The sequence below is a fragment of the Plodia interpunctella genome, chromosome 3 (genome assembly GCF_027563975.2).
Source record: "Plodia interpunctella isolate USDA-ARS_2022_Savannah chromosome 3, ilPloInte3.2, whole genome shotgun sequence".
Lineage (NCBI taxonomy): Eukaryota > Metazoa > Arthropoda > Insecta > Lepidoptera > Pyralidae > Plodia > Plodia interpunctella.
The window spans coordinates 2,922,849-2,935,838 of NC_071296.1; the positions used below are offsets into that span (position 1 = coordinate 2,922,849).

At 35.1% G+C, this 12,990-nt stretch overlaps 2 protein-coding genes across 7 annotated transcripts; one reads left to right on the forward strand and one right to left on the reverse strand.

Annotated features, from left to right (window-relative positions):
• The first annotated feature begins 46 nt into the window (after window positions 1–46).
• Window positions 47–5,900, forward strand: LOC128683514 (MORN repeat-containing protein 3-like). 2 transcript variants are annotated; one of them, XM_053769222.2, is made up of 5 exons: window positions 47–297; window positions 867–930; window positions 1,134–1,381; window positions 4,225–4,412; window positions 5,754–5,900. In XM_053769222.2, exons 1-5 carry the CDS (start codon window positions 153–155, stop codon window positions 5,862–5,864), a joined length of 756 nt encoding a protein of 251 aa, XP_053625197.1. In that variant the 5' UTR covers window positions 47–152; the 3' UTR covers window positions 5,865–5,900. The 2 variants fall into 2 exon arrangements, with proteins under 2 accessions (XP_053625197.1, XP_053625198.1); XM_053769223.2 differs by having other exon boundaries at window positions 48–262.
• On the reverse strand, window positions 5,841–12,677 carry Orai (orai). 5 transcript variants are annotated; one of them, XM_053769220.2, is made up of 4 exons: window positions 12,434–12,677; window positions 10,851–10,928; window positions 9,492–9,641; window positions 5,841–9,000 (listed from the first exon to the last, which is right to left on the reverse strand). In XM_053769220.2, the coding sequence occupies exons 3-4, from the start codon at window positions 9,627–9,629 to the stop codon at window positions 8,470–8,472; spliced, it is 669 nt and encodes a 222-aa protein (XP_053625195.1). In that variant the 5' UTR covers window positions 9,630–9,641; window positions 10,851–10,928; window positions 12,434–12,677; the 3' UTR covers window positions 5,841–8,469. The 5 variants fall into 5 exon arrangements, with proteins under 5 accessions (XP_053625195.1, XP_053625191.1, XP_053625193.1 ...); XM_053769216.1 differs by having other exon boundaries at window positions 10,851–10,913; window positions 12,333–12,677; XM_053769218.2 differs by lacking the exon at window positions 12,434–12,677 and adding an exon at window positions 12,333–12,397.
• Between the last annotated feature and the right edge of the window lie 313 nt (window positions 12,678–12,990).

Consider the following 12,990-nt stretch of genomic DNA (forward strand, 5'->3'; position numbering starts at 1 on the left):
TTTTGGCAACGAAAAAAAATAATGTCAAGCTGTCATATCATAACGATCTCATGTAACACATGCGATGTTTACACCATTTACACTTTTATGGGAAATTCCTTATATGTAGAAATTTTTTACATAAGTTAACAAATCATTTTACTGGATGAAAAATGCCGTTCTACAGGAAACCGAAGACTTTTACGCCTTTGCTTATAGCAGCCGAAAAGAAAGCTGTTAAAAATGGTCTACATCATGCTATATTTACGTCTAGATTCGATAGGTACGTTGGCGACTGGAAACAGGATTTAAAGGAAGGTATATCCTCAAATCTATAATTTATGGTAGTTTTCATAGAAGAAAAACCAGTCTATTGCTAAGGAAGTACCTACTCGCATGTGTTTCATTCCACATATTGAATACGACCCGCAAACATAAGGAATACGACTGGAGAGAGACTTTTCACCTGGGTACTTAGCACTCTATTTTGGTCCCGAAATTCCTATGCAAACAAAGTCTTGGGGCTCAACTAGTATAGAATAATTACAAGGAAAATCAACGGTTTTCCCACGTCTGCTACATACATACGTCTGCTAATAGGTCATTCATACTTACATACACATATACTTTACTAACTTTTGCCCACAACTTCGTATGTGAGTAAAAATCCGTTTCCCGTTGGAATTTCAGGAAATCCACTACATAATCCCCCTAATCCTAGGAACCTACACACCAAATTTCAGCTTACGCACAGCTGAAACTACGTAGCCCGGTAGGGGGTAGCCAAGTAGTTTCGGCTGTGCGTTGTCTGTCAGTGACTCAGTAACGAAAGAGTTTTAAATATATTATCTGTTCCTAATTTTCTTACAATCAGTCTTGATTTAAAGGGAAAGGACTATTTAAAACAGTAACTGGAAAATTGTACGAAGGAGATTGGCATTTAGGATTCAGGTGAGAAAGTTATTCACTCTTTTTCTAGTCACGTATGAAGTCTGCGCGCCATAAAAGAAGCCTCGCGGCAATATATGGATATATCAATGACAAATCGGCCACGTTGTTGTTGTCAACCACTGTAACGTTGCTTCTGTTGGACTTCTTTTTTGGTGCAAACTCTAATTTAGTATACTCTATTTAAATGTATCCTTACTATTTAGGCATGGATTCGGTGCGTTAAGTAAATTGCAAGAAAATGGCACATACAGTTTGGAATACCGAGGGGAGTGGGTGCGGGGGAAGCCAGAGGGGATGGGGTGGTGGTACTACGACAACGGAGATGTGTACTTCGGCTATTTTCGTAAAGGCCAGAGGCATGGCTACGGCAAGATGTGGTATAAGGACGGAACTTTCTACGTTGGGTATTGGAATATGAGTTTGAGGGAAGGCTTGGGTATGTTTGTTCAAGGTCAGTATCAGCCCTTAATTGGGTTATCTCATAAAAGAGGGCGTATCGCATACACGTGCACGCTAGCGCCACCCTCGCAGTTTTATACTACACTAGATTTAAAAAAATCATGAGTGTTTTTTTAAACTTTTGCATTCCGAATATATAATACAACTTCACACCGCAAATTCTCCAGTCTGGCTGCGACTACGCGGTGACATGCAATGTTGAAACGTCAGCAACATTAAAAAAGGTCGTGCTAAGCCCGTCAATATATATTTCATTCGCTTTTCATTATACAATGTATCTACATGTGTACCAAAATAACACTACATTCTTACGCGGATTTTTTTAAATTATCTACTTATAACTTAATGGTTATACCATCTTTTTGCGATACATATCAGGCAATTACTGTAACTAGGTATTATACTTAGGTGGAAGTTCAAGCGGTGTCATGGTAAAAAGAGATTTGTGAATTAGATTGTGCTTACCTACCAGACCCGCCGGACAATCTGACATGCACCTACAAACGACAATGGTTGCCTAGAGCTCAGAGTAAGGCCCGGAGACCTAATAACCTCAGGTTTAAGTTAGAGTACTGTACGACAGGACTGTAGATGGAATTAATGAATATCTGATAGTAATTTGGGAAATGGAGATTGCCTAGGTATATATAGGTCTTGCCAGCTATAAATTGCCTACAATTTGTGGCGGGTGTAACTTTCTATAAAATCCGGGCATCTTAATCTACTTTTAAACCTAATCTAGCCTAGCCTAATCTAGTTATACCTAACTAGCTTTTGCCCGCGACTTGGCCCGCGTAAATTTCCCACGGTAACAGTTATTTTCCGGGATTAAAGGTACTCTATGACCTTTTTCATCTTTCAAACTACATGTATGCAAAATTTTATAAAAATTAGATTGTATATTTTTTTTGTTACGGCAACATCTGTATCCAACCCTGTAACATCTGTATTGTTCGTTCTCTCAAATAAACGGTCACGTTTCTCTGTAGCTCCTGGATTTTTATTTTACCAGCCTAAATCTACAATCCGCTATATAGAAATATTTTATATTTTTATTCAATATGTTTATGGAACGTGAACATTTGTCAACTTTTAAGGCGTTATATCTCATCATTGTCGCAAAACTGCATTTTTTTTTCGAATAGACACAAGAGGTTGAAACAGATCTAACTTAATATAAATGTTCCCAACAGTGTAAAGGCTCCTGCACAGTGCACTACACAGCCCCATCAGTTTAAGGACGTAATATCAAACGCGTCTTTCTATTATGCATATAAAATAACATATTAACATCCACTTATGTACTAGATGTCAAGTTCACAATCATATTATGCATGCGTATGAGTCATACCTAGCACGGTAATATAACTTATATTGTAATATTAAGATGCTCGATAGTGCGATGACTAAATCGCGAAATTGTGTTTATGTAATGGATTCTTTGACGTGACCAAATTGATATTTTCAATGTGTGTTGACTGACTTTACAAACCAAATATTGCGCCTGTTGTACCCAATATTAGATACTACCAACTTGCGTGTATCCTAAATCCTACTATTCGCACTAAAGCGACTGAGGGACACATATCTTCCGAGCCTTCTTTTAGAGTCGTTATGGCTACATAGACAACCATAGTTAGGCGGGGAGCCGCTTATAAAATCTTAAATCATAGTAAAATCTTCACAATTGGCTGGATCTGGGCTTTTTACACTAACTCTGGGATTTGGGCCATCGTATATAACTATTGTATACGAATTTAAGTAGGTAAAAGAGTAGGTACAGTATAACCCAGAAAATAGCACATGAGTACTTTTTATCCTGAAATTCCTATGGGCACGAAGCCGGTCGAGTCGCAGCTAGTTATGATATAGTTATCTGAATTCTGAATCTACCCATTAAAAATGTAAATTGGTCCTGTGGCCTCAGCATTAATGGTTTATTGACAGCATTGTGCAAATTAGTCGCTAATCAGGCTAATTGGCAATCCAAATCGTCATCCTTTGATAATGTGCATCAATTAAGTTCGAGGTCGTATCGACTGTCTTTATTGTGTCGATTTATCGATTATTATCTACTAGCGACGGCCCGGATTTCCACGGGGGCATTTATTATATAGGTACCGTATTCCTACGGGACTATAATAAATTGTCTATTTAACTCTGAAAACTGCATCAAAATCTGTTGCGTGGTTTTAAAAGAATTTAAGAAAGCTTAGAAACAGAGGCAGAGGGCGACTTTATTTTATACTATACGTAGGTAGTGAAGGTTGACATTTTACCATAGTCACAGTTATGTCAAGGATTTCATAAAAGGATATTTTTGAAGCTTGGCAAACCGCACAAAAACAACAAAAAAAAAGTAAAGATCATCACAATCTCTTCCACAAACATAGTTTACAATTATACTTTTTTAGTTGTCGAGAAACTATGTCAGACAGGGTGTACAATCTTATTACATACATATTTTTGCATACGCGGCGAACCTCACGGCACGCGCGCAATACTTAAATATCATATTTATTTTATTTTATTTAGAGTGCATTAACACCTACTAAGAGTAACACGAGACGGAATAGCCAACATCAAAAACTTGTAACTTTACGTAAACAATATACTTTAACTAACTGTGATCGTTTGGTGATCTGTTTCTCCTGCACTCCACAACTTCCAGCTCTACAACTTTTCTATCCTAACTCTACACAGGGTGATTTATCTTACCCCCCACCCCAAACCCTGCCTCACGTAATTAATTAACGCCCCTAACTGACTGAATGCAAAGGTACACCATAAAATATGACGATGACAAGGCAAGCAACATATCTTTAACATTGGCAGTGAACGGTAACCGCTACGAGGGGCACTGGGAGAACAACGTGAAGAGTGGTATCGGGCGATTCTACCACATGCACACAGGGCAGCTGCAAGAGGGCTGCTGGGTCGACGACATCTGTGTCAAATCTAAGATGTCCGACATCATTATCAGACAGTTCTGCGATTTACCGACGGAATATCCTATTCCACCGGTAAGATCACTTATTTTTTACACACAGTTTTGACAACAAAACACGACATAATTTTCCAAGATGGACTTTCTGTTTTCTTTGGAAACCAACTTAAGATTCATCATCCAAATGTCATCATAAATTTTGCACTGTGTTAAATAGATCACCCTGTATTTCGCGGTTTAGTTAGTCTCATTGGTCTCGTAATAATAACACAGTGTTACATAACTCATTAATAAATAAGCATTATCATAGCATATGCACCTAAATAAGTCCTTCCCAAAGGTAATTATTTATTGTGTGTGTGTGTGTAATTTATTTAGTATGTACAGTTAGTTGATTGACCACATAATATCATGTTACCCTGCATAATCATTATGAATTTAGAATGAATTCTCAATATCTTAATGTGCTGTTGACTGTACTGTTAATTTCTATAATCAAAATATTCATTATGTTCAAATTTCCCATTAACGGTCGCTCAACGAAACACAAAAGAAGTTTAATTATTATAAATGCTATTAAGTAGCAGTCGTACGTCCGTGATCATGATCCAACTGGGATTTACTTAATTGAAAATCTTAAACTTAAATCTTTCTGACATTTTAAAGTATAAAAACATTTTTGACCATAAAGTGAGTTAAATCTTACCACTGTGTGACACACGATATCACACCGCATTATCAAGCTAATGGCCATCAAATCAAATTACGATTATAACAATTGTGTGATAATGGTGCACAGGGCCACCGGTCGAGCGTGGCAAATGAACCTACATGACATGACACAAACTACATACTTTGCAGATTGCATTTGTTGATACATGATACCAAGGAATTTTACTAAAAAAGGTACACAAGTATACTGTGAAAACTTTTTTTACCCAATTATAAAGTTTACACCTATGGTTTACACAGTATATTTACCATTTTAATAAGGTTTTCACTTTCATTAGACGTCCAATTTTGTGCATGATACATATGTAGGTAGGTGCCTCAGAATTTTAATGGTTACTAAAAAAGTAAATAAGTATACTGTGAAAACTTTATTTTACCCATTTTTAACATTACATTTACCTTTTTTAGTAAGTTTTTCACTTTAATTATATGTCTTCTAACTTAATTCAAATAAGTACGGACGGATTGCATGGATTTTTCGTTGGATCAGTCTAAGGTCTACTAATAAATAATTATGATCGTATTTGAGTTGTATTTCTGCCAAAACTATATTTTATTGTTTACTACTCTTCGATTATTTTTCGCCTTTTGTGCTATCATTTCGATAGGTAAACATATGATATCATTTCGATAGGTAAACTGTTAACTAAAAATAAACTTCTAACTTTTCGCAAATATTTTTCAGGAACGATTACAAGATGCCAAGAAAATATTGGAAATGAGCGAGCTTTGGCTGCAGCAGAAGATCGGAGAAATAGACAAACAACTCAAATATTGTATTGATCAAATGTATTAGAATAAAACAGATCATAAAATCTACCGCTATAAATAACGCAGCATGTATACAAAATTTCGTTTACATTTTTATATGCACAATTCTTATGCTAATATTCTCAATACAATGTCGAATAGTATATCACAGTCCTTATTGGGTAATTAAGTAACATTTACAGTCAATATCCTGTTATTGCTATGATAACATTCCGTGTGTCTAGGCCTTTATTCAAATATATTTTTAAGCAGACGTCTTAAAACTTTCATACAATCTATCTCTATACAATTATACAATATGTAGCGAGATAAGAACATAAGATGTTAATTTATTACTTAAAAATACTTTTGTATATAAAGGTGTTTAAGCCTTGCGAAGTCGCGAAAAAAGTCATTCAAACAAATTGCAGAGTGACCTCAACACAATGTATTTACAAAAGGTTTTATTCGGTCGAAAAAAACCGTCGAAAGAATTGTGAATAGAATAACCGTATTTCTAAACTCCTCAAGGCACGACCCATCTTGCTTGTGCGCAAGTGCATCAATGATCAACGCATGATTAAAGTGAACTTATGTTCGGTAACACCATTTCTGACTGAAAATAAACAATAAGTGGGCTCCGGCAATGTCTTTATGATTTGAGCGCAATTTTAAGACACTAGGGCTTTATTACTTATAATATGAATAAAAAAATATATATGAAAGATTATAGTTATCCAATCAGATTTTAGTTTGAAAAAGAGTAAATTTAAAAAAGGAATATTTTTTCAAATAATAAAGAATAAGTAGATATTTTTCTAATTGACCTTTAAGGTTATCTCACACCGTATACGTAACGCATGCGTTTTATGTATGGAATTCCATACTAAACGCGTGCGCACACCTTACGCAGTTAGCGTAGTGGTGTACTGTACACCTTTATAGGCGTAGTTAATTTTAGCTTAAATAATAAATACATAATTTATTGTTATATACCTACATTCTTTAAGAAATACAATACAATGGATGAAAAGAAAAACCCTGTACAAAGTACAGTCGATTTCACGTCAAGTTATCCTGTCTTTGATCTTTATGCGGCAGTAATAGAGATAACTCGATGTGCTGTTGACTGTAATACCAGTAATAACGATGAAATAAGTAAATAATGTAAGAAACATCACAAATAACAGTTATTAGAATAAGAACTATAGAGCTATTTTGCCTTTTGCGCATACGCATACAAACGTAGCGTTGTCACCATATCAACTATTTGAGAGTCCGAGCCATGAAAGAAGTTCCCCAGACGCAGCTCTAGTCGGTGACAACAGCAACGTGGCCGATATGTTTTTGATAGTTCCACATATTGCGGCGGGACTTCTGACGACCTCAGTGGCGTAGTGATCACCACGACCGTCTGCTATTTGGCTCTTGGTTCGATTCCCAGCGCGGGCAAATATTTGTACCTGCATGTGTTGTGCCAGTTTTCGTGTTTGTGTCCATCCCGCACTGTGTCCATCCAGACCCGCGATACAAGCTTAATGCGCTTAGTCGTAGAGTGTAGCCTATCCATACTAATAGTAGAAAGAGAAAATATTTGTATTTTTGTTTGTGTTCATAATGAATAAACACAAAAACTACTGGACCGATTTCGATGAAATTTGACACGAAGAGAGATAGACGAAACCAGCACAGCCTACTTTTTTATAGTTACCTACCACAGCGAAGCCGGGTCGCTAGTTTATCTATACGTTACTGAAAATATGTATGCACTAATTAAAACTTCTTTCATGGCTCGGATTCTACTATTTTAATCAAACAACATTTTTTATCACCCCCATTACAAACAACTGCGTACACAGAGATTCAGCTGTCATGTACACGACATGTTTCGTGACTTGTCTATTTACTTGACTCCATAAACAATTACATTAACAAAACGAACTTCCCAAGGAGATTAAATATTAAATATTGGCACTTAAAATAAGTACTATTTTGTAATTGCTAAGTACAGTAACTTATATATGTTTAAATTGGTGTTGCAATTTAAGCATATTTGGAGCACGCATAAAAATCATTTTTTTTAAGGTAACTTGAAACCACAATTTCCGTACTTTCTCTGTCGATAAAAGATAGCACGAGAATGTAGTATCATCTCTGAAAAAAAATTCAAGAATTAGTGTTAGGCAAATATTTATACCTGTCACGTCATAGCATTAATTATCAAATCTAAATAAATTACGCATAAATTGCAAACACCATAATAAACTAATCAGATTTGGCAGGCGCCGACCTAGAGAAAGGGATGCATATATATATAGAAAAAAGAGAAGGTCGCAGGAGATGCCTGTATCCCTTTCTTCTGTAAAACCGTGTCTCCAGCGATTTCAACCAAAACACATATAAGAAAATGTATGTAATTTATACGTGTTGAATGACAGTACTTTGAACCTGCCAGCGCGGGTGTACTTTTTGTCTAATACGCGTTTTCCACCCGGCAACGAAAACAAAAGCATTGTTGATGCAAGCAAAACTGTACTGTGAAACTGTATTTTTGTGTAGACGATTTTGCTTAATGTTGACATGATTCAGTTGAATGGTCGAAACACGCACTGTGGACCCGGTTTTACTAGTTTTACATTAAAACTAAAATATCACACTATGTGACTCTGGTCTAGAAGCGTGAGATTATTCATCCGCGCGTCCTGATCCCCCATTTCTATCTGTTGCTTGAGCAATTCCAACTCCTTGATACCCGTCACTGTTACCTCGTACTTATGTGTGGCCAGGGACATGTAGAAATGTATCGCGAAAGCTAGGAACACGATCATGACTGGTATCAGCACGACACAGGCCGACCATGCGGCAGTAGCGCTGAGGTCATAGAATTTTACCCAGCAGAGTATGGCTATCTCTATTAGGAACAGGATAAGACCTAGTAAGGTTGAGAATGCCCATGCGATTTCTATGTACCAATGTAGGCGTTCGTGGGGCGATTCGTGGACTAGGGATATGCTGTGAAGGTTGCCTACCGCTTCGATGTTGGGGAGAATGCATGTGCTTATCATTAAGGCGAGCATATGAACGGCTACGAGCAATGTGGTGCATACTGTGAACGCTACGAGCATTTCCGTGGGCACTTTTGTCTCACTCGGCTGGTTTAGTTGCACCTCCACCATAGCTACCTGTAGACAATGATGGAATTTTATTATGGGCTACCGTAGCGTTGGAAAAACAAAATTTTAAATACAGATGTAAATCAGAAGTTAAAATTGAAATTAAGAAGGGGAATACGAAGAACTAGTTATGTAAACCATACTCGCACTATAAACGAATTCATAACTTTACATTAAGGAAATGGAGCAATCATCGTCAGATTAACTACAGTAATGATGATTGATGATGATTAGGTACCTATAGGCTTATAGATGGCGTACAGAGAATGACATAGAATAGGTACCTTTCCATCCGAAAAAAATAAGTAGGTAGTAGACGCGGATGAGTCTGCATGCCAAAACTAAAAGTTTAAAATTGGGTATAAAATTTGTAGCCATCCCATTCTAGAAAACTGTTAGTGTCATGTCATAGGCAAGAAAAAATGTTGCTAAAATGTTTACACCCTAGTTTAGCATAAGCATTCTAATTTAGTATAATACATTTTTTGGTCTAGACTCACCATGGCGAACCCAGATAGCAGGGCCGACGTTTTGCTGGAAGCCTTAAGTTTGGCGCGGCTGAGCTGCAGCTTCCTCCACGACAGGTACGCCGGGGTGTGGAGCCCCTCGGCCGACTGGATCGGCGTCTCGCCCGACATCACGCACTTGTGCTACCAAACATTACTATTTTATTTTTCTAATAGTGAGATCAGTGAGAACTGATCAATGTGAAATAAAATCACAGAGAGACTTCACGGTAAATAAAATAAAATCACAGAAACATCGCTTTGGTCAATGTAAAAAAAAACTTGGTATTTAAAAAAATAAAGTCTCTTTCCACTAATTACTTTTAAGAACAATGTTGCTAATATTTGTTTATGAAATAAATGCTTAAAAGTATACACATAAAGAAGGTAAATATATAACGGTAGACTTATCCCATATCCAAGGGATCCATATGCTATGGCTTTTATTTCAGATATCTGCGGCTGGCCGCAGATATCTGAAATAAAAGCCATTAATTACTTAATTTTTAACATATTTTTTTTAATTCATGTTGTTAAGAGGCACCCTGAACCCAATGGCGCACTCGTTAATGGTGGCCTTAAGCACGTGAAGCATTTACAAGTAAAATTCATTTTTTTACAATCTTCGGACATGATCGCAAAGGTTGCATAATAAACAAAGCTATGAAAGCAGGATGAAATATTAATGCTTTTTATGAATAAATATTAGCAATTATTATTTAACAAGTGATTATGTCGCTATTAAAAATTAATTTCAAAAATATAGAAGACATAACAACAACCGAACAGGAAAAACTATTCAAATAATTTAAGAACAAAAAATTGTAAATGGCGTAATTATTTTTAATTACTATTACAACTGATGAACTAAATTGGCATTTAATTATTGTGTCTGATTATTTAAATTCCTTTGCAATTTTTTACAAAGTCAAATTGCCATTTGACAGTGATATTAAACAAATGATCAATTTTATGCCCAGAACAGAGAGGTGTGGTGAAGACTTTCTCAATCGACAAAAGCATAAATAAATTTATAAATGGATGTTCTTTTTTAATGAATTTCATAGTCTATACAACTGATGAACGCACTTTCTTATAGTTCTAATTGATGGTGTGATTATTAAGAATAATTTTAGAATCATTCTTAATAATCACACCATCATAATTAGGGTTAGCCCTAAAATCGAATTCCAACCCATTAAATGTATATTGCTTATAGCTATTTATACACATGACAAACTAGTTTAAAAATACAAGCAAATATATTCGTTTACCAGTAATGAACATCTATATGAATGAAATGAGCATGATTCATCCCAGTACCCTTAACATCTAGTATAGGTGATAACTCACGGTGCTATTTTTTACACAATATTGGAGAACTGCAGTGCGGTCTACCTTAAAGTCAAGGTATATCTGTTGTCAATCACACTATAAAAGTAAAAAAAATAATAGAGTCCACATCTTATTCAGAAAAATAAGTGTGTAGTGTGTGTGTGTGTGTATAAAAATATTGTTGAAGTGTATTTACTATGCTGTATTAGTTACATAGCTAAGTTATTATTATTTTTATACCATCAAGCAGGCAAACAGGCGTGCCAAACACCTGATGGTAAAGGTCACCACAGCCAATGGATGCCTGCAACACTAGATGTGTCCCATGCGCTTCAGTCAATTATTATTCTTCTATGAATAACAGTGTTATTAAACACTATTTGATATGAATGTTTATCAAAAGATAAACTAACAACAAAAATTGAATAGATAGAATATGAAAGTAACATAAAATAACGATCATTATGTATGTTGGTATTATGAATAGCACACATCACCTGCTAGTTTATCATGAGATTCACTGTATATTTGCAAATTAGTTTCTATTTCACTGATGATCATTAGAAAATTAATTGGGTGATCCATTCATGCAACTACCTACTTATAGATTGAAAAGTTGTAAATTTGTGTTCTTAATAATATTTGTAAAGTGAATTAAATATGTACTTAATATGTATACACAATATTATAAGATCACAAAAGATTTTTTCAAATTAATTAAAAAAAATCTCAGTTGGGCAAAGCAAAGCATCTGTTGGGATTCCATGAAAATATGAATATATAAAAGTATCTACTAAAAGATGAAATCATGAAAAATGTGTTAAACAAAAGATTTTTAATATGATTTAACTAATTATTTTTTCAAAGACGTAACAAACAAGTATTAATTTCAGGCTCCATCAAATGCTTAGATTTCCAAAAGAGTTCCATCTTCAAAATATTTTGAGAACCACTGAGATAAATAGGTACAAACTTTTATTTGTTCTATATCACACACAATACAAACAAATATGAAATAAATCATAGTAGGTATATTCCAAATTAAATGTCAAATAATTTTAAGATTTTAAAAATCATCCCTAGGATGATTTTGAACAGTTGCTGGAATTAAGGGTCCTTGATTCTATGTTCAGATTTACAATATTAAACATTATTTAATGTACAACATGCATATCACTCAAACTTGTTAAAAATAGCTACAAAATTAAATTTTGTTAGCTTATTTTGTTTAACAACACATTATTTTAGAAATATTTTTCTGTATTCAGAGTTTAGAAGCAAAGTCATTAGATTGTTTACTATCTGATAAATATTTGAATATAGTTGCAAAAATTAAAAATACATTTCAGAAAAAAATATAATATTTTTAGCCTGGTTCATGCACTTTATTGTAACATAACAACAATGTGGCACTGATATACTCTGCATGATTACAGACCAAAATGTGGCACACAACTTGATATAACAACTTTTATTTAGTGCTTCAAACACAAGTATTACCTTGCTCAGTTTTGGGCACCAACTATTGGATGGATCGTAACGACTGCCTTGTTGCAAGCGGTAATTATTTCCAACCGTACTGGCAGACCAAACCGACATACCTAAACAAATTACACGACAATCCTTCGTCGTCAATTTCTGTGGTACGAGGTCACTTAGCAGTCAGCTTAGAAGTATTACGCTCCATGGAATAACTTTAATGTCCCGATAATATTATGACAATTCGTCTTTCTACTGGATTATTTTCGATTACCTACTAAATATTTCGAATTTACTTAAAAATCGTATCTCTCTATATAATCGGCGACGGAACCCTGCATCCCTGTCCCTGCTGGCTGATGTTTGTCAAAGTCAGATTACGTCATTCAAATGTCATTATCACATTCCGAAGAAAAGACTCGCTTGTCTATGGCAGAGCTAGAGATGCCCTTGCCCTGCAATGCAAAGCAAAATTAAAATCGATTGTTAACAAACATTGTTGATACATTTACCATGGATTTAGTAAGTACTTCGGAGTTCCATTCCATACATTTAACAAACATGTTATCCTGTAAGAAACAAAATTCCAAATTGTCATTATAATTTTAAACATTGAAAAATCACGATCTTTTAAGCCGTAGTGCGTGGACTCAAACGTTTAAAAAAATGTTCAGATAAA

Bases quoted from the DNA above. Each gene is read 5' to 3' on its own strand.
- LOC128683514 (XM_053769222.2), top strand. From the start codon at position 153: ATGCCGTTCTACAGGAAACCGAAGACTTTTACGCCTTTGCTTATAGCA. The intron at 298-866 runs GTATATCCTCAA...CTTGATTTAAAG, and splicing joins GAAACAGGATTTAAAGGAAG to GGAAAGGACTATTTAAAACA. The intron at 4,413-5,753 runs GTAAGATCACTT...AATATTTTTCAG, and splicing joins CGGAATATCCTATTCCACCG to GAACGATTACAAGATGCCAA.
- Orai (XM_053769216.1), bottom strand. From the start codon at position 12,431: ATGTCGGTTTGGTCTGCCAGTACGGTTGGAAATAATTACCGCTTGCAA. The intron at 10,914-12,332 runs GTAATACTTGTG...GATTGACAACAG, and splicing joins GGTGCCCAAAACTGAGCAAG to ATATACCTTGACTTTAAGGT. The intron at 9,642-10,850 runs GTGAGTTATCAC...AATGTTTGGTAG, and splicing joins ATTGTGTAAAAAATAGCACC to CACAAGTGCGTGATGTCGGG.